This window comes from Equus przewalskii, chromosome 15 (genome assembly GCF_037783145.1).
Source record: "Equus przewalskii isolate Varuska chromosome 15, EquPr2, whole genome shotgun sequence".
In the NCBI taxonomy this organism is placed as follows: domain Eukaryota; kingdom Metazoa; phylum Chordata; class Mammalia; order Perissodactyla; family Equidae; genus Equus; species Equus przewalskii.
The window spans coordinates 3446915-3466158 of NC_091845.1; the positions used below are offsets into that span (position 1 = coordinate 3446915).

The 19244-nt window shown below is 59.6% G+C and overlaps 1 protein-coding gene across 18 annotated transcripts in view; it reads right to left on the bottom strand.

Moving 5' to 3' along the window:
• The window catches only part of IQSEC1 (IQ motif and Sec7 domain ArfGEF 1), a 353973-nt gene that overhangs the window by 115535 nt on the left and 219194 nt on the right, over positions 1-19244 (bottom strand). For 4 of the 18 annotated variants that reach the window (XR_011526813.1, XM_070574605.1, XM_070574599.1 and 1 more), the window contains exon 1: positions 13454-13998. The exons of 11 other annotated variants lie outside the window; for them this stretch is intronic. Coding sequence is in view for 3 of the 7 variants with exons in the window: in XM_070574605.1 (XP_070430706.1) it covers positions 13454-13521 (68 nt within the window). In the remaining 4 variants the exon portion in view is untranslated. Of the gene's footprint in view, positions 1-7315; positions 7727-13453; positions 13999-19244 lie in introns of those variants that run through there. 3 more of the 18 variants (XR_011526815.1, XM_070574609.1, XM_070574603.1) reach the window with 2 other exon arrangements.

The following is a 19244-nucleotide window of genomic DNA, read 5'->3' on the forward strand; positions in this document are numbered from 1 at the left end:
GGAGACTCACCAGAAAATGACATCCCATGGGGTGGGCATTCCCTAAGCCTCTCAGCGACCTGAGGTGGCGCTTAGTAAGCCATTTCCCAGATAAGGCAACTGAGGCCCAGAGAAGTGAAATGACTTGCCCAAGGCCACACAGCTTGTACACAAGACAGCTGGGTCATCAAGCCCAACTTTCTTAGGATCTATAGCCGTTCACCCCTCTGAGAGTTCACCTTACAAAGGAATTGTCACAGACAACATTTAGTGACACCTGCAAGGTGCCAGGCAGGGGGCCAGGTGCTCTCCCAGGGTTTTCATTTGCCCGCTCTGCGAGGGGATTATAGGTCCATTTTGCAGAGCAAAAGCCAGGCCCAGAGCATCCATGTGATGCGCCCCAGGCCTAGGCAAGGCAGCAGCCCACCCAGGACTCGTGCTCAGGCCGCCAGACTTCCCCACGTGGTGATGGCAAGGTTAAGGCGTGCCACACCCCACTGCCTCTGTTTCCCCTTTGTGCAACGAGGGTGTGGGCAGGATGACCTCTGACATGGTATGACATCATCAGGGAGGGGGACTCTTGTCTGGGAAGTCTTAGGGCTGAAAAGGGAAGTGAGGAGTGGCTGTTTCCCCATCGCGCCCGCTCCTCACCCTGGCCGTGAGCCAGGTGGGTGGTGACCCCCCTTTGACTGCTTCCTCCGGAAGCTCACCAGGAAATGCCCCTGTGCCCACAGCCCGAGCCCAGCCCAGCCTCCAGGCCCAGGAGCCTCAGCCCCTGATCCTCCTGCTGAGACCAGCCCAGGCAGAAACCAGTGGGCAAAGTAACTACTAGGCATGTACACGTCTGTCTGTGGACATACACACCAGCCTCCTGCCCCTCTGCCTCTGGCTCCCCGCCCATCCGTGCTCCATCCAGGCTCCTGCGGCAGCCTCTTCTGACTCAGGGGGGGACTCCTGCCGGGCGGCGCAGCAGGTGGCTAAGAGCCTGGGATTTGGGGTCCAGCAGATGTCGCCTGAGGTCATTTTCTAACTGGCAAGTGACTGTCTCTCCCTGAGCCTCGGTCTTCTCATCTGCAGAAGAGGGGCTGTGAGAGACCCTCCCTCATGGGGCCGACAGAAGGGGATGGCGCGTCCCGTCACTTAGCGCAGTGCCTGGCGGGCCGCGCCAGATCACAGTGGTGATTTGCGTGCGTGTCTTGCCAGCCCAGCCTCCCGCTCGCCTCAGGACGGCACTCTAGCTTTCTTTGGTGAGTGCTCCTCCCCCACTCCCAGGGCATCTAATTGTGTCAGCTGACTCTCCTGAACTCCAGAGGACTCCGCCCCTGCCACAGGGGTCGGTCCAGGGATGGGCATGTGACCCAAGCTAGACCGGTGTCTGCTCTGGGAATTCTGTAGGAACTGTTTCCGCTGGGGTTATTAGCTATAACACTATCGTAAGCCTGGAGCTGCCGAGGCCATCATGAGAAGAGAGGCCGCCTGGGAACAAAGTCATGAGAGACGAAAGAAGAGAAAAAGACACCGGTGTCTGGAGACACAGTTTGAGTCCCTGAATCACACTGTACCTGAAGCCCTGTCTGTCTTAGAAATCGAAGACAATAAATTCAGCTTTTGGCTCAAGACAGTCTGGGTTTTTTGTTTGTTTTTATCACTTCAACCAAGAGAGTACCGGTTAATACAACCTCCCTGCTCAAAACCTCAGATGGCTCCTCTGTGCCCAGAGCAGGAGGCTGGGACCCTAGACTCCAGGCCCCACTTGCCTTCCTTTTTGGTCTCAGCTCTGGCTCATCCCTCCCAGGCGCCAGGCCACCCAAGGTTGACAGCTGTTCCCCAAACACACCACAGGGACTCAACCTGCAGGTTCCCCTTCCCGTCTTTTCCACTCTCTCCACTTGGCCACTTCCTGCTCACACTCCAGACCCGGCTCCGACGGCACCTCCCCCAGAAATCTCCCTAAACAGCCCTCCATCCCTCGGAACAGCCAGCGGCGTCTGCCTCTGGCCTCCCACCACTCTCTAATTATATCCTAGGGTATAGTTCAACAGTTTTTTCATTTTCCTCTTCAAAAAACTCTGTCTCACTGTATCATTTAAGAAATGAACACCTTGGATTGACGTGGGATTTGACAAGTTCAAAATTTGGTTTTAACTCATCAAGTGCATTTCCTGAACTCTGGGCCTAACGGGCAGAGGCTGAATGACCCAGGACCTGTCCTCAGGGGGCTGATAGTCTGGACCAGACAATTTCCCAAGGACGAACCATTCAAGTCCATGGTTTCGAAAACGATAATTTTTAAAAATGTTCTATTCAGGGGCTGGCCTGGTGGTGCAGCGGTTAAGTGCACACCTTCCGCTGGGGCTGCCCGGGGTTCACCGGTTCAGATCCCGGGTGTGGACATGGCACCGCTTGGCAAAGCCATGCTGTGGTAGGCTTCCCACATATAAAGCAGAGGAAGATGGGCACGGATATTAGCTCAGGGCCAGTCTTCCTCAGCAAAAAGAGAAGGATTGGCAGCAGGTGTTAGCTCAGGGCTAATCTTCCTCAAAAAAAAAAAAAAGTTCTATTCAAACTGAGGACATTTCTTTTACTTGGCGATAATAATCACTGATATTTATTAAGCCATGGCCATGTCATTGCACATGGGCATGCCCACACATAATGGTATTTAATCCTCGCCCTGTGAAATACAATCCCCGCTTTACAGTTGAGGAAACTGAGGCTCAGAGGGGTAGGGGCTGCCCAAGGGATTACAGCAACCAAGTGGGGAGCTGAGATCTGGTCCCCATCTTCCTGCTCCCACCACGTCCTTCCCCTTGGCCGATCTCAGCTGTGCATGAACACTGTTTGGGGGCAGCTCAGAAGTGGTTTAAAACTGCGCTGCTTACAGCTCAGGACCAGCTGGCTTCTGCGGTTGCTCATGAGCAGGTGGCTGTCCACACCCGCTTCGGCACGGGGTCTTTGGCCTCGCAGTTCCCACCAATGCCGGGCCCCTTGTTTTACAGGCGTGGGTTTCAGATGCAGTGCTTGCTTCCGGCTGCCGCTGCGACCAGAGGCGTGGCGGTTAGTCTGCTGGGAAGGTGTTTCAATACACAAGTGTTTTGAACCTGTCAACTTCCCCATATGTCCCTGCTATGGGCGGCATCTCGATGGCAGATCAGACGCCACTGAGCCTGGCCAATGGGTGCGTCCCAAATTCTGAGTCTGCAGGGTAATGTGTTTGATTGACTCCTTTAGAAAAGGCACTGTTCTGGCACCTGTTTCATCCTCTGCAACCTGGAGATGAAGACCCTCCAGGGGCTGTTGTGTGGCTGGAATGAGCCAACAGATGCAAAGTTATGGGCACACAGTAGGTGCTTACTAACTGCTCATTCTTTCCTGTCCTCACAGCCTTGAGGCCAGGCCGTTTTTCACCCACGCACAGGCCCAGTGGCCCCCTTGCCCTGCACAGGCACCCATCCTGACCTCTGAGCCCCACCTGGAACTCCACAGCCAGGCCAGCCCCACTGTGTGCGGATCCTGGACCAGCCCGAGCCCCAGGCGGGCCCCAAGGGCTCCTGCTCCCTCACCTCTCATTCCCCAGGCCAGCTCCTGCTTTGCCCTCAAAATCCAGCTCAGCTGCCACCTCTTCCAGGAAGCCTTTGGGGAACTCGCCCAGATTTGAACTCTGATGTTCCTCCTCTGGGTTTCACAGGCCTTGGAGTCCACCCCTGTGTCAGCCCTGAGGGCCCTGTGGGGCAACTTCCTCTTTTCTTGTCCCATCTCCTCTAGGGCACTGTCAACCTCCGCAAGACAGAAACAGTATGTTGTTCACCGCAGCCTGGTCCCTGCAGCTGACCTGTCCCAGGGTTAAGGAGCACTCCATCCATGCCAGCCACAGAGCTAGGGACCCCACATGGAGACAGCCTGCCTCAAAGTGAAGCTGGTAGGGAGGAAAGCAGAGGGGAGAGTCGAAAAGTCCAAGCCCATTACATTAATTAAATCCCTGGATCCAGCCATTCCTGAAGCTAGTTACCGCCTAGACTTTTTCACTTCCATGAGCCAACCAGGCCCCTTTTCTGCATAAGCCTGTTTGATTGGGATTTTCTGTCACTTGCAACTAGAAGGGCCCTCACTGACAAACTGTGGCTTGGCTGGGTAGCCTGACAGGCCCAAGGCCACAGATCTGAGAGACTCACACTAAAGTCTGGGCTCTCTACCTACTCCAGCAGCCTGACCGCACCCCAGAAACCTGCCCCGGCCCTGGATTCCAGGCCCAGCCGACAGCTGGGCACGGCCCGCACACCCTGCTCTGCCTGGACATAGGCCTCTGACCTCTTTCCCAGAAGCAGCTGAAGTCACATTAATTTGGATTTCTGGACATTGGTTTGCTCATTTGCCAAACGGGGCTAACAGTCCCTCCCTCACAGACTTGCAGTGAAGACCAAAGGGCGCCTCACACTGGCCCGGCCCATACAGGACTCAGAGAGCAGAGGCCACAGTGTGGGCCCTCCCATCTGCCCTCCCCTGCCCCAACTCGGGCCACATGGCGCTCCACACACACTCTGCCCACGCCTGGCCAGTCCTCCCATCTTGGCAGTAAGCCCACTTCTGGGCAGGCGGCTTGCAGGCCGAGCTGCCCCAGCTCTCTGATGGTGGGGGTAGGGGTCCCACACAGCCTCTACTCGCTCCAAGCCCAGGGGAGGGGGCTCCGGTTAGGACGAGGCTGGCAGGCCTCCGGGAGATGCGAGGGCCGGTCAGGTCCCTGGACTCGGTGCCCCACACAGACCCATCCCCAGGAGAAAGGGTCATTGGGAAAGTGTCCAGGCCTAAGGAAGACTCTCGTGCTTCCATGGACATGGGCTCTTCAAGGTGCGGCAAGGGAAGGGGCAGGAGGAGAGAGCCACCAACCGGAACTTATTTGGTGACCATGAAACTATCTCCTTTTGTGCTCACATGAGTTGGGCTTGGGGAAGGCGCCACCTGAGCAGCCTCGCACGGGGGAGTGCCGAGCTGGGCCTGGACGGGCACCTGTTGGACCCCAACGTCCGCACAGCCGCTTCCTGCTGGGAGGGTCAGGAGGGGTCCCGCGGGATGGTGGCGTGTGAAGGACCTCCCAGCAGAGCCACGCTGAGGACGGTCATGTTATAACAGGGACTCGGTCTGGGGACTTCCAGAAGCTTCAGGAGAAGGAGTGGCTGTGGATGGCCAGGTCCCTTCAAAGCCCAGATTCCTCTCGGCTGTGCAGTAGTGACGCTCAGCCCCGTTCGCCATGATCCGCTTAGAGCCCCAGGAGTCCCACAGCTGCGCGGGCTTCTGGCCCTCTCGGGCCGCCAGCTGCTCTGCACACTGACTTCACATCCACCCACTTTTTAATCTGTTAACTCCACTTCACCCTGAGCAGTGACGTCTGTGAGGTGATGAATCTGGCGCGCTGGCTGGCTTTGTTTTCTAATGGGCCATATCTAGCCATGAAAATAAAACACGTGGGCCAGGAGCCCCTCCCCAGCTGCCTGCCCCCTTCTCCTGCCTTTTATTTGGTTTGTTTATCACTATTGTATCTTCGAAGGCAAGACAGTGCTTGGCACACATAGGTGCTCAATGAACGTTTGTCTGATGACCGAATACATGAACACATAATGAGCCTGAAACTCTGCACGGAGTCTTGGAGTGCTTCAAGGCTCCCGACTCCAGCCAGCCAGATCGCAGGTGAGGACATGCAGCCTCGGAGGGAAAGGAGCTTGTCTGAGGGCCCCAGCAAGCCAGCAGGGATGCCTGCCCCAGAGCCCAGCTGTCGTGGCTCCTGGTCACACTGTTTCTGCCCCACCCTCAGGACAGAATGGGCCTCCCCCTCAGAAAGGCGTTGGTGGGTCCCCGGCTCCTCAGCTTACACCCCAGAGCCCAACAAAGGCAGGGCTGGAGACCACTGAGCTGGGGGCCGGAGCTCTGGGCCCTGAGCTGCCTCACCACCTGCGGTCCTCTCATGGCCCCCTGGCTCACTGGGGTCATCAGGGAGCTCCACGGATGGGTCAGAGGAAGCCTTTGGTGACCCATGTTGGGACAGCAGCCCTGGGAGCTCTCACTCCCACAGCCAAGCCTCCCCTGACCCCTGACCCCAGCCCCGGCTCTTGAGGCCAGTGGGACAGACAGCCCTCCTTACACTGGAGTCAGAGCCACTGCAGACGGAAAAACTGAGACCCAGTGATGAGGCAGTCAGGAGATCATTCACCCCTGTTCCCCCACTTCCAGAGGCTGCATGACACACTGAGGGGGTGGGACTCACTCCGAGTTCAGGCCCCAGCTCCCCAACTTGCCCGTTTGGGGACATTGCACAGGTGTCCTGACACCTGGGCCTGAGTCGCCACATAACCAATGGTGACAGTTATTTCCTTCCCAGGATTGTTGGGAGGTTAGATGGGGAAGCAAGAGTCAGTAGGGAATCTCCGAGGCGCAGATGGCCCCAGTTCCCCGTCTCGCTAAAGGGGATTTCCCGAGGGACAGCACCAAACAGCCTCACCGAATCTCATTCCGTGTGTCCAGGGCTGCCCATCTACCAGGGGACCCTGCCCCTAGTCCCTCCTGGCCCTGAGATCTGCAGGTCCTCAACGCCCCACTCTGATCATTTCAGAAAGGAGCTGAAGTCATCAGCGCCTCATGGGGGCTCCTGATGGGACACACTGGGCCACTGCACAGAGGGGGACATGACCCAGGGAGTGTTTGGGGAGACCTGCCCAAGGCAGCATCCTCTCAGCACAAAGCTGACCTCGATGGACTGCCAGACGGTCGGGAATCCTAGGTCCTGGAGCCTGGGGAAGCTTCCACTCGCTCTGCCCGAGCGCCCAGGGCTCAAAGTCCACGCTCCTCGGGGTGAGGAGCAGCAGTGGGTAGGAGACTGTACCCACTGCACTCCGGGCCCAGGGCAGCTGTGTGACCTCTGGAGGCCTCAGTTTACCCAGCTGTTGAATGGGCGTGGCCAAGAGTCCCTCTTTCTCAGGGTGGTTGTGAGAGCCCCAGGCAAAGAACCAATCGGCCTGAGGGGGCTGAGGGGCCCCAGACCTTCCTCCCAGCCTGGGGCCCGTCTAACGCCCAGGGGAGCGAAAGGCAAGGACTTCCCTCCTGCAGCCCAGGCCGCCCTTCCAGCAGCTGCGGGAAACACCTGGGGTCCGGAGCGCGGCGGCCTGCGTGCCATCCAGGCAGCGAGGGGAGGGCGTAGAAAAACTGTTCCAAGAAAGAGCAGGAAGGCGACGAGAGCCGCGGAGACCGCACCACGCAGGCTGCCCTGCCGGTAGGTCGGTCGGTGGGCAGCCCCACAGGCTTCTCAGGCGGCCAAACCCCTGCCCCCCCGACAGGCGCTGGTACTCACAGTGTCCCGGGGGAGAGGGCGGAGGTGCTCCTGGAGGCACGGCAGAGGCACGGGCCTGCCCAGCGGCCCCGGGGGACCAGCTGTGGACCCTCCCCCTGTGGAGCCTGACGTCTGACTTCCTCCCTGCTCAGCCGGTGTCCAGGAAGCCACGCCCCGGGGAGAGGGTGCCAGGCGCCCTGGGGCCCCCGCCCCCCTACGCCTGGGCCCCGGACACTGCCCGAGGGCTCCTTCAGGACCTGGCCAGTCCGAATGGCCTCACCCAGCAGGCCCAGAGGCTCCAGTCAATAAATAATACAGCTCCCTGCCCAGCCAGTCTCTGGCGGCTGATCGCGTTTCGGGGCCACTCGAGTTTCGGGCACCGGGCTGGCTGGGTCTCTGGTCACACGGGTGCTGACACTCTCACTGAGGGCCAGCCTGAGCAGGCCGGACAAAGGCACATGACAGGTGGCCCTGGAGAGAGGCCGCCCTACTGACTCTGACGGCAGCTCTGGCCCCAACAGGACCTGGGGGAGGGGAGCGCATCTTTGAGGCCCCCATGCACTCAGCTCTCCATCCCGCACCAGTGGGGTCACCTGGGGAGCCCTCTCACCACTGCCCCTCTGCCGGCCACCCCCATTCCTGGAGACCATGCCTGGGCCCCTCCCCCAGGGCTCTGGTCCCCGGCTGAACTCCCACTGCCAGTCTGCCAGTCTGTCTCCTTTGGCATCACTCATCGTCCTTCTTCCAGACAGTGGTCACCGCCGCTGACTGGTCTCTGGGTCCCCTCAGCCCGCCCCTCCCTCTCCACAGTCCCATTGCCTCACAGCAGCTCCAGGGATTGTTTAAAACAGAAAGCACATCGTGTCACCATCCTGCTCAACCCCGCCTGTCTCTCCCCTGCCCCAGGGTGCTCTTGAGCCCTCGAAAGGAGCTGGCCCTGCCGACCATGGTGGCTACACATTCCTCCCCTCCCAGGCCCTGCCCAGCCTCCTCTGAGTTCTTCAAACATGTCGGGCATGCAGGCACCTCAGGGCCTTTGCACCTGCTCACTCCTCTACCTGGCATGCTCGTCCCCAGGTCTTCATGAGCTCACTCCTTCCTACCACTCTCAACTCAAGGCCACCCCCAAAACAGGCCTTTCTTTTTTAAAAAATAGTTTTATTGAGATATAATTCACATCCCATAAAATCCATTGAAAGTGTACAGTTCAACAACTTCAGTATACTCACAGAGTGCGCAAATATCACCACCATCTAAGTTTAGAACATTTTCATCTTCCCCAGAAGAAACTTTGACCATTAAGTGGTCACTCTCCATTTGTCCTGCCCCAGCCGTAGGCAACCACTTATCCACTTGCTGTCTCTGTGGACTTGCCTCCTGTGGACACTCACATGGACAGAGCCACATGCTCTGCTCTTTCATGCCCGGTGCATCTCACTGAGCACGTGGTCCAGGTTGGTCCACATCGTAGCACGTGTCAGCATGGCATTCCTTTTCATGGCTGCCTAACCTTCCACTGTAGGGAGGCACCACAATGAGCGTTTCCACTCTTCAGTCAATGGACACCTCAGAAGGGCCTTTCCTGACCCGCCAGCTCCCGCGGCCCCCTCCGCCCCAATCACTCTCTCATCTCTCCCAGTTTTATCCTCTGGCCTCTGACTGTTAGACATCTTCATCTGTTTGTTTTGCTTCTCTCCTGCCTGGGCGGTCCGCCTACTCACTGCTGTGTGCCCAGGGCCTAGCACAGGCCTGGCACACCGGAGGTGCTCAGCCTCTCCACTGTCGGCGGGGCTGCTTGTGCTCACGCAGTCTCTCTGCCTGGCTCTGAGCTCTTTGAGGACAAGTGCCAACCTCGCCGAGTGAGCGCCCTCCTCACCAACGACCTGGAGGGAAACGAATCAGCCAGGCTCCCCTCTATCGGGTGGGCAGCGCCTCCAGGGTGCATGTTAGCTGGCTGCACGTGAGGAGGTCTACTGAGCCCCTGCCATGGTGCCAGGCACAGTACGGGTCTTCAACTCCCACGCAAAGACCGATGGGAATGGGCAAGAGAGCAGCCAGGGGCAGGGTGGGGAGGGGAGGGCAGGCCTGCAGGGCTGAGGTGGTGGGGAGTCCCAGGAGTGAAGGGGTAAAGCAGCTTCCCGAAGAACCCATGTGTGCTTTGGGTAGTGCCCAGAGCCAGGGCCGGAGCTGCTTGGTTCCACCCAGCCCAGGACCTCCTGCCCTACACTGTACTTGGCTCTGGGCCTGCCCAGAGAGGGGCAGGGACAGCCAGGGCCTGTCCAGAAGGGGAAGGAGGTGAGGTGGGGACTGGAGACCCATCCTCAGCCTCAGGAGTCCTGACCATTGCAGGCTGCGCCAGGACACAGCGGCAGACGGGGTGGGGTCGGTGCACAGAACCAGCCCCCCAGTGTGTGCGCTTGTGTAGGGAGATATCACAGGAAGAGAGGGCCAGTTCCAAGCAGGAAAGACTTCCCGAGGTCAGAGCTGCCCAGGCTGTGAGGCGGTGAGCTCCCTGTCCCAGGAGGTGTGCGCACGGGGCCCCCCACCGAGGGGCATCAGATGGCTAATTGTCTGGGAAGCTCTCTGGAAGCTCCCGGAGCCTGGCTGCCAGCTGCTCCCCAGCCCTCCTCCCCAGATGCACCACGGGTGGGAGGGGGAGGGGCCAGGGTCTGCTCAGCAGGTTCCCCCAACTCCGTCCCACACCCCAAGTAGGCTGCCCCTGCCCACCAGGCAGCTCAAATGCCCCACTGGCCCTCAAGGCACAAAACTGTGTTTCGTTTCCAAAATAACACCAGATGCAAAAGTGATTTTCCTGCCTGACCCCAGAGGCTGAGGACTATGAGTACCACAGACTAAGGCCTGTGACAGACAGGGACCCAGAGGTGCATGCTCAGAGAGAGGGCTGCTCCACAGCTCCTCCCCCACCCGCCCGGGCAGGCCCACAGGCCCTAAGGGTCAATCTCAGAACAGAAGTCACTGGGGCTGCAGATGGGCTGAGCTGGGTTTCAGACTCAGGCTGCTCTTATTTGCTCTGCCCGCCACGGGGACTCAGAGGGAAGAAGGGGACAGGGCCACAGGGACGCCCTCCACTGGGCACCGAGCCAACAGAACCCATTCAGGATCTGCCCAGGAAGCCCGCCCGCTGGCACTGCTCTCCTCACCACACAGGCGAGGGAACAGGCCCAGAGAGGTTTAGCAACATGCCCGAGACTGTACGTTGAACAACCTACCGTTGCTGCCTTTGGACCCCGCTGTGCCAGCTCCTAAGTTGTTCTGTCCAGCAGATGGGCCAGAGCTGGAGGGTCCCCTCTCAGAGACCTCAGGCCAAAGTCCCAGAGACCCTGCCCCCAGCTTCCTGGTTGCAGCCACGGAACCCCCAGGCAGAGGGCCAGGGCCGGCCGGCAGCCTGCTCCCCACACGCACCTCGCGCTTTTCCAGATGTGCACGGACCCGGCCAGGGGCGACAGGCTCGCTCGGAGGGGAATCTGAAGACGCAAGTGGAAAACTATGCGCTCTGATCGCAACCCTCCAATTTGTCCCTGTGGCGGCCGCCAGCCCCGCCTCGGGCCGCAGACCTGCTGACTCAGGTCTCCCCTGGCAGCTGAGGGGGCAGGGATCCCACTGAGGGCCTGCTCTGGATGTGTGTCTGTCTGTCTGTCCTGGGGAGTGGCCTTAGCTCTCTTGGGGTCCCCAACAAAATGGGTTAGGGGTCTGGAGAGCACAGCACGTCTCCTGGAGCCCCCACAGCCCATCCTCCCAGCTAACCACAGAGGGGCCCTGTACTTACGGGTGCTAAGTGGGGGTTTGGGGCAAACCCAGTGCCAATTACGGTACCCGTCCCCAGACCGACTGCTCCTCCGCCACTGACGGCGAGGCGGCCATCCCGCTCACACCGGCCCTCGAAGCGGGACTGCCTGTGGCCACCGTCTGGCTACCAGTGGCCACAAACACTCAGCAAGCACTCCCTACGAGCCACGCCACGCAAGGCTATACCACACGACCCTGTCACAGCTCTGCAATCATCCCCACTTGGTAGATGAGGAAACTGAGGCACACTGAGGCCAGTCTGTGGGCTCTGCTAGGCTGGCTCCTCCTCCTCAGAGGGGTTGAGCCCCTGGCACAGCACAGCCGGGCCTCCCAGTGCGGAGCCCGCTGCATCCTGTAAACAAGCCCCGAGGTTTCCAGAGCGCCAATCCCCGGAAACCGAGGGAGAGGATGAGATGCAGGAAAATCCAGCTGCGGTTGGAGAGAAAGGCACACAGGGCGCTTGCCCAAGCCCGGGACTCGCCCCCCGCCTGGTCCGCCCTCCAAGGTGCCAGCTCGAGGAGGTCTATCCCAGGGTCTAAGGAGGGACAGGAGGCCACCCACTCACTCCAGCGGCGAGCTTTCCTCTCTCCATTCCTACAGCCAGCCGCACGCCCATCCAAGAGAACGCCTCTGCCCTCGTTGGCCGCTCTGTTCTCCTAAAGCCTGCTCGGGACTGAGGACTGTCCCGAAACGCCTCCCACTCACAACCACCCACCCGTCCAGGCTGAGGCCCAGGGTCCCAGACACTCCCACCCAGCAGCAGGGACAACGGTGGCCATTGTAATGACGGCTTTTTAGCACAGTGAGAGTGAGCTGGGCGGTGGGGTTCCTCTTTCTCTTTGGCTGCCAGGAAGCTCGGCAATGTTCACCTTAACAGAAGGACCTCAGGACCCTGCATATCTCCACTCTGTTCTATTTTTTTCCCAAGGTCATGACATCCTGCTCTAAATTGTGCTTTAAATTCCTGGTCCTGATTTTTTACTATTTAATTTGTTATAGGTATTTCCCATAAGCTATGACAAATATTTGGGGAAGGAAGGAAGAAATGAAGGAAGGTAGTTTTCTGTAGTGTATACACCAGGCACTGAAGGTGGGAAGAAAGAAAGAAAGAGACTATCTTTTTTTTTTTTTTCTTGAGGAAGATTAGCCCTGAGCTAACTACTGCCAGTCCTCCTCTTTTTGCTGAGGAAGCCTGGCCCTGAGCTAACATCCGTGCCCATCTTCCTCTACTTTATATGTGGGACACCTACCACAGCATGGCGTGCCAAGCAGTGCCATGTCCACACCCGGGATCTGAACCGGTGAACCCCGCTGAGAAGCAGAGCGTGTGAACTTAACCGCTGCACCACCCGGCTGGCTCCAAGAGACAATCTTCTAATCCCATACCCTTCGTAAAACTCCCCTTTAAGTAAAAAATATGCCCTTAGGTGGTATTCAAAAAGAGGCTTCCAAACAGGCAGGGCCTCTGCGCCCCTCCCAGTACAAATCCTGGCCCCGCCCACTCTCCCACGCCCCACACAGACGAGGCGACTGAGACAAGCCCGCTTGGGGTCACACAGGATCCGGCTTCCCACTCCCTGGTCTGAACCCTTTCAGCTGCCGCAGAGGCAGGAGCCAACCCGGGAAGAGGCTGTCTCTCCGCGGGGAGCAAGGAGCTTGGGCTCTGCTCCGCCCCCCTCTCACCCCCACGGCACCGGCACACCTCCCCAGCTGTCTGGCTGAGGTCACAGCCGCCGTAATCGCGCCTGGCACTGTGCCAGCCCTGTTCTTTGTTTGTCACCTCCTTTAATCCTCACACTAATCCTATAAGGATCTGCAGGTGGGAAACTGGGCAGAGGTGACGCCACTTCACACCGCTGACAACGCCAAGGCCGGTGTCAACTTGGGCGGCCTGGTGCCTGGGTCTGGGCTGAGCTCTCTGCCACCAGGCAACTGCCATTGACAGTCTAGGAAACAGCCCTACACTGAGCCCTTAAGGGACACATGTGAGTCCCATTTCACTGATGGGTAATGGGCTCAGAGGTGGTAGGGGACAGGACGAAGGTCACACAGCTGTGCCCAGTGCCAGTGTGTTACACGACAAACGCCAGGTCCTGTGCACATTGGGCAGTCTGCCAACCATGCTATACCTGCCGCTGGCACCTCCAGGACCCACCCAAGCCCCCACCCACTCCCTGCCCCCTGTTCCGCTTGCCCGCCTCCCTTCCCAGTGCAGACTCTGGGTTTCTCCGGAGAGCCAGGCATGGCTTTCCTGCCCTCCACCCCTGCTCCCCCAGCTGCCCTGGCCCTCCCGGAGCTGCGCTGCTGGCCCTGACTCGCCAGGTGCTTCATCCACACACGGCCCCCCCATACCTGAGGGTCCTCACGGAGATGCAGTACTTCCACATGAGGCTCCACACGGCGCTGCCACCTCCCTTCATGCCTGGCTAGGAGGAGGAGAGAGCTGCCCGCGGCCCACGGCCACAGCCCTCCGACACTGGTCTCCTCCTGGCCAGGGGCTGGCTCTCTTTGCTGGCTCTCAGGTCACTTCCTTCTTCATGGTGGGAAGAAGAAAGAAAAGTCCCAAAAGCCAGAGGAGAGGGGGAGGCACCGAGTCCCACAGGCCACTGCTGGTCCCAGCCACCGGCCTTGCTGTCCCTGGGCCAGCCTCCGGGCGCCGGCTCCGTTTGGCTGCTCCAGACCCTCTGGCCAGGCGGCCCTCGCAGAGCAGACCCCGTGGCTTCTGCACAACCTTGCGCCTCCTGCCTCCTGCCAGGAGACGGCGGTGGCTGGGGGCCAGGGGAGCAGTGAGTCACTCGGGCGGGCCGGCCGGGTGAGGGGCGTCCGCCGCCCGGTGAGGGAAAGCGCGGCTGCCGGAGCCCAGAGCCGGTCCTGTGTCCAGGGGCTGGCCTGGGACTGGGACCGAGAGGCTGAGCCAGGAGGGAGGGAGGTGGGCGGGGAGGCGAGGGCGGGCCCACATCCTCCCCTAGCTCCCCAGAGGCCTAAACCCAACACCGCCGGAGCCCGCAGCCCGCCCCCCCCCCCCCCCAGCCCTGGCCAGCGAGAAAGGGGCTGCTGGCTCCGGGAGGAAGCTCGGCGTGGACAGGGGACAAAGTAAAGGCAAAATCTCGGCTGCTTCCTGGAAGAGCAGCGGGCCCTCGAGGGTCTCCACCCGGTAAGAGATGAAGCTTCCAGCCCCGGCCAGGCCCCTCCTTGCTGTGTGACGGCACTGGGCGCGGCCCGCCCCTCTTTGGCCTTTACTTCTCCCTGACGACCTCAGGCTCGCAGAGCCCTGGACACGGGCCTAAGCTCTTGACAGGTCCAGAACCAGCTCACCTAATTCTCCCAACAGCCTATGAAGTGGATTTTATTATCAGCTCCATTTTACACGTGAGGAAACTGAGGCACAGACAGGGGACGTCACTAACCCCAGGTGACAGACCTAGGAAGTGGCAGAGATGGGATTTGAACCATGGCCCCCTGGCTGTAGGACCCAGCACTGGAGGGACAAAAGCCAGCCAGCTCTGCTGTGTGGAGACGGGAGGCGGAGGCGGGCTAAGGGCTGGGGGCCCCTCCCAGCAGCCTCGGGTCTGAGCCTGACCTGGGTCTGGGGCATTTCCAGACTGGGCCCCAGCTGGAGCCCCCGCCCTCGCCCCCCACCAGCTGCTCCCAGGCCCAGCCCAGGGCAGGCAGCTGGGGCTTCCCAGGCGGAGCCCCCAGGGACAGTGAGTCACGGCTCAAGGTCAGTGCTCACAGACCCACTTCTCCCCACCACAGCCCCCAGGAAGTCCCCCGGAAAGCAGGTGGGCCCGGATCCCAGACCCTGCATGGCCCTGGGCATCATGCACAGCTGCCACTACCGTCATGTCCAGGGGGTGCCATGGCCCCCATTTCACCCCTGAGGAAACTGAGGCTCAGAGAGAGGCATCACCTACACAGACCATCAGGGAGGGTAGAGCTGAGCCTGAGCCCAGGGCTCTAGGTCGAAGCCTTGCTCTGACCCTGGGCCCCTGCCCTGGCCTGTGCAGGATGGGAATTGTGTCTCAGATTCCAGCCTGATTCCCACAGCAAGGACCAGCAGCTGCCTGCTTGTCTGTCCCTCAAGCTGGGAAGAACTTTTTATCTGAAAGCAAGACGGAATTCTACAAAGGCTGTGGTTTCCCTGGGGGCTTTGGGAACCCAAGTTCTCTCTCCTCCTCATCAGAAGCTACCATGATTGGCTTCTACCTGCCATGGGTGCTCCTTGCCCAGCCTCAGCTTGAGTACCCCCAGTGACAGGAAGCTCACTACCTACAAAGGCTGCCCATTCCATCACGGGTCTCCACTGACCTAAGGAAACTCTGCCCTGGACAGGAGCCTCCCTGTCACTGTTCATATTGGCCTCACTTCCTTGTGCCACACAGAGTAAGACCTCCATTCAAGAGTTCATCTGGTCTGTCCTACTAGCAGAAGTTTTCTCAACATCTTTTGTGGGTAGAGGCAGCCTGTTTACACGGCTCCACCCGCTCACCCCTCTACTGACACATCCAGCCACCCACCCTCCTCTCCAACTAACCACCCATGGACTCATTCATCCACTCACATATCCATCACACCCCCCTTTCTTCTTCATCCCCTCTCCCTCTTCCTCCCTTCTTTCCTTTCCAGCCTTCTTCCCTCTCTCCCTTCCCCTCTTTCTTCCATCCATCCATCCATCTATCCATCCATCTATCCTTTGACCATCCATCCATCCCCTCTTCCTTGCATTCATTCATTCATCCATGCATCCATGCATCCATCCATCCCCTCTTCCTTCACACCACCCTCCTTGCATCCATCCATCCATCCATTTGACCATCCACCCATCCATGCATCCCCTCTGGCCTGGGCTGGCCGCTTGCCCACCCAGAGTCAAGAGCTATAACAGGTGGTTGCAGTGACCTCTTTCTCTTCCTGAGGCATCTTCCTGAACTCTCCTCCCAGCCTCTCTGTCAGCCCTTTGCCTCTCACTTGATCCCCCAGGTTTCCACTCATGGTCTGTCACATCCCTGGCTTCTCTCTTTCTGGTTACCATGCCCTCATGGAGCCTGTCAGGCTCTGATTTCCCATGTCTCCTGGGTCCTACAGCCCAAGGCTCTGGCCAGACCCCCCGGGGCCGGGGCTCGGCACCAGGACACTCAGCACCCAGCTGGGAGGAGTATTGGTCACGTGCATCTTCCATGCCCATCCTGCACCAAACTGCAGTCATGGCTGACACCTTTTTGCCCCGGAAGTGATATCAGAGAAAGGTGTCATTTTCAGAACCAGAGGCCCAAGACCCTTGTGGGGACCCTTCCAAGTCCCTCTCCTGGAAGACACCCCTGTCACCAAAACCTCTGGAGGGCCCGGGCCTCCCTTCTTTGCTCCTCCTCTTGGCTGCATCCACCTACGTCCCTCTCTTTCCAACAGCATCACATTAGGGCTTCTCTCCTCCCACTTTACAGATGGGGAAACTGAGGCACTGGGGTGGGTGTGGCCTCCCCAGCTCCCACAGGGCAGGGCTTACTTCTCAGACAGGCTTGGGGGTGAGTCTGAGGGCACAGAAGGAGCTCAGCTGCCCCACCCAGCAGGGGCCAACCCATGAGCCATCTCCCACGCTCTCCCTCCTGGGGCGGCCCTTGCAGATCTGCTTTGAGAAGGCCCTGGCTGCCCCGACTCCCTAGCTATCACTCGGTCCAGCCTGGAATCTGAGCTGCATGGCCCCTGGTTGCGGAGGGCAGCAGAGGTTGTCACACAGCGGAGTGCCCGGCGGTGGCTGGGGGGCCCTGGGGCTCCCCCAACAATTTTCACAGCTGTTCTCATCATGTCCCCTCTCGGCCTCTCAACAGCCCTGAGAAGAAGACGTCATTATCCCCACTTAGGGAAAGAAAACTGAGGCTCCAAGGGCTTCGAGGTTTCCTGAAAGCCGACTCATGACACTCCTATCGTCACCAGGGATGGTGGCTTGTCCTTGAGAGCAGGACAGACTCCTCATTCATCTCTGACTCCTTTGTACCTACAGGAGTCATCTCATCTCTCTGAGCCTCAGTTTACCCCTGCCCTCCCAGCCGTGGTGAGGCATAAGTGAGACCAGCTCCACAGAACCGTGTGACCCTGGTGCAAGAGTTAACCCCTCAGGGGCATCTTCTGTAGGGCATTTCAAAAACCCCTGGCACCGCTGGGCACGCATCAGTGCTCAGTGACAGCCACCTCTCCTCCTGCCCCTGTCGGCCACAGGGCAGCAGAGAGGAGCTGGCCAACTGGGCAGGTCCGCATGGAAGCATTCACACCCTTAGTTGTTCCCTCTCCCCAGCCACACAGCCAAAGCCGGGTTCTTCGGAGAGCTGGCCAGCCCTCCACCCTCAGCCCGGTGACTCACACGGCCCACTGGGGATGAGGTCACTGCCGCCCAGGCAAAGAAAAGGATACATTTGTTCCCTGGGCGATGCCGATGCCATGGTGAACTTGGCCTGAGAGGGCAGGACACAGCCCCGGGCTCGTGGTCACTTGAGGGAGGCAGCAGACCCAGGAGGGAGGGCAATGGGTGAGGACCCTGTTCAGGGTGATGGGGCCTGGGGGGTGCGCCCCTCCTCTGAGTCTCAGGCCAACCTCCAGGCCGGGCTGGGCTTATCCTCTCTACTTGCCTGGTGAGGAGTGTCTGCAGGCTTGGGGCTCTGAGACCCCCCAACTTCTGCCTCTGACTCAGGGGCAAGCTACCGCTCAAGCTACTGTCTCACCCACGGATGGGCCCCCGAACTCCACTCCCGGCAGTGAGCTGCAGATGACGGTCGGGTTTACGAGGCCAGATTTCGGCTCCCTCCCTGCTCGCTGGATCTCCTGTGGCCTCTCCTGAGCTCTCCCTGTCCTTGGTCCCTCTACCGCTGTCGACCATAAGGGTTGTTCTAATAGACAACACCCTCCCTTTGGCTGATGGTCACCCACAGGAGAAAGGCCAAACCTAAGCCGGGCGGACAAGCCCTTTGCCTCGTGCCGTCTGCACAGAGCTTCCTGACACCACAGGCGGCCCCTATTCCAGCCATACCCCCCAGCCCTCCTGGGCCTCCAGGGTTACCCACCCTGGACCGGGAATTCCACACCTGAGCTGGTTCCTCTTCACGTGCCCTGCAAATGGCTCTCCCCCTGCTCTGGCCCAGGGACGGCATCTTCAGGCCCACACCCTCTGTTTGCTGTTGGGTGTGGCCAGCGGGAGGCCTGGCAGGAGAGCAGGAGTTGGAGGAGAGAGGGGCAGTCTGGGTAGTCACTGCCCTTCCGTAGCCACAGTGCCTGGCGGGTGGCCCTCTGCACGCAGCTCTCTCTCGCTCCCTCCCCCATCAGTTCTAGGGCTGTAAGGCCTCCCACCATTGCTGGCCTAGGTGCTACACCCGCTCCTGCCAGCTCCCTCACCGCCGTCCCCTTCCCACACACAGGCATCGTGGCCAGCAGTGCATGTGAACTCTTAGTGAGCTTGCTAGTTCCTGCCAGAACCCAACCCACTATCCTTCAAGGAGCAAGTCAAAGGCCACTACCTCTAGGAAGCCAACTATTCGTCTCTTTGTTCCTTCATCCACTCAATATGTACTGACTGCCTTCTTCTGCGCCAGGTCCCCCGAGGACTTGGTGAAGACCTCCATGGAGCCTGGGAGGGCTGACATTCTGGGAGGAATAACCAGCACCAAGTACACAAATGAACAACCAGGACTTCTGGTGGCAAACTGTGCCGTGAAGAAATGGAATGAACCAGGGGATTTCTTTGGGTGGTAGCTTCCCCTGGCTCCCTCTCCCCCCCAACATCCTCTCCACTTGGGAGCCTGGACCACAGCCGCTCTCCCCTGGCAGGTGCATTACCTGTGTCTGTGGCCCCCTCCGTCAGTGCCCTGAGAGCCCGTGGAAGGTGGGGGAGAGCATCCACATAGTTCAGCTCTTTGCATGCTCCACAATAACCCGAAGGAGCAGCATCATTATCATCTCCCAGTGGTCACAGGACCACATGGGCTCCCAGCCTCCTGGACGGTTGGCCAACCTGAGTTTTTCATCTTGTTTCAGGCCTAGGAGGCCCCTAAGAGCTCAGAGTGGCAGGACTGGCCAGGACTCAGGCCAGGTGTTGGGGAGAAGCCGGAGAAGAGCTTCACAGAGGCCATCTTGGGAAGTGCGAGGGCAGCGTCCAAGC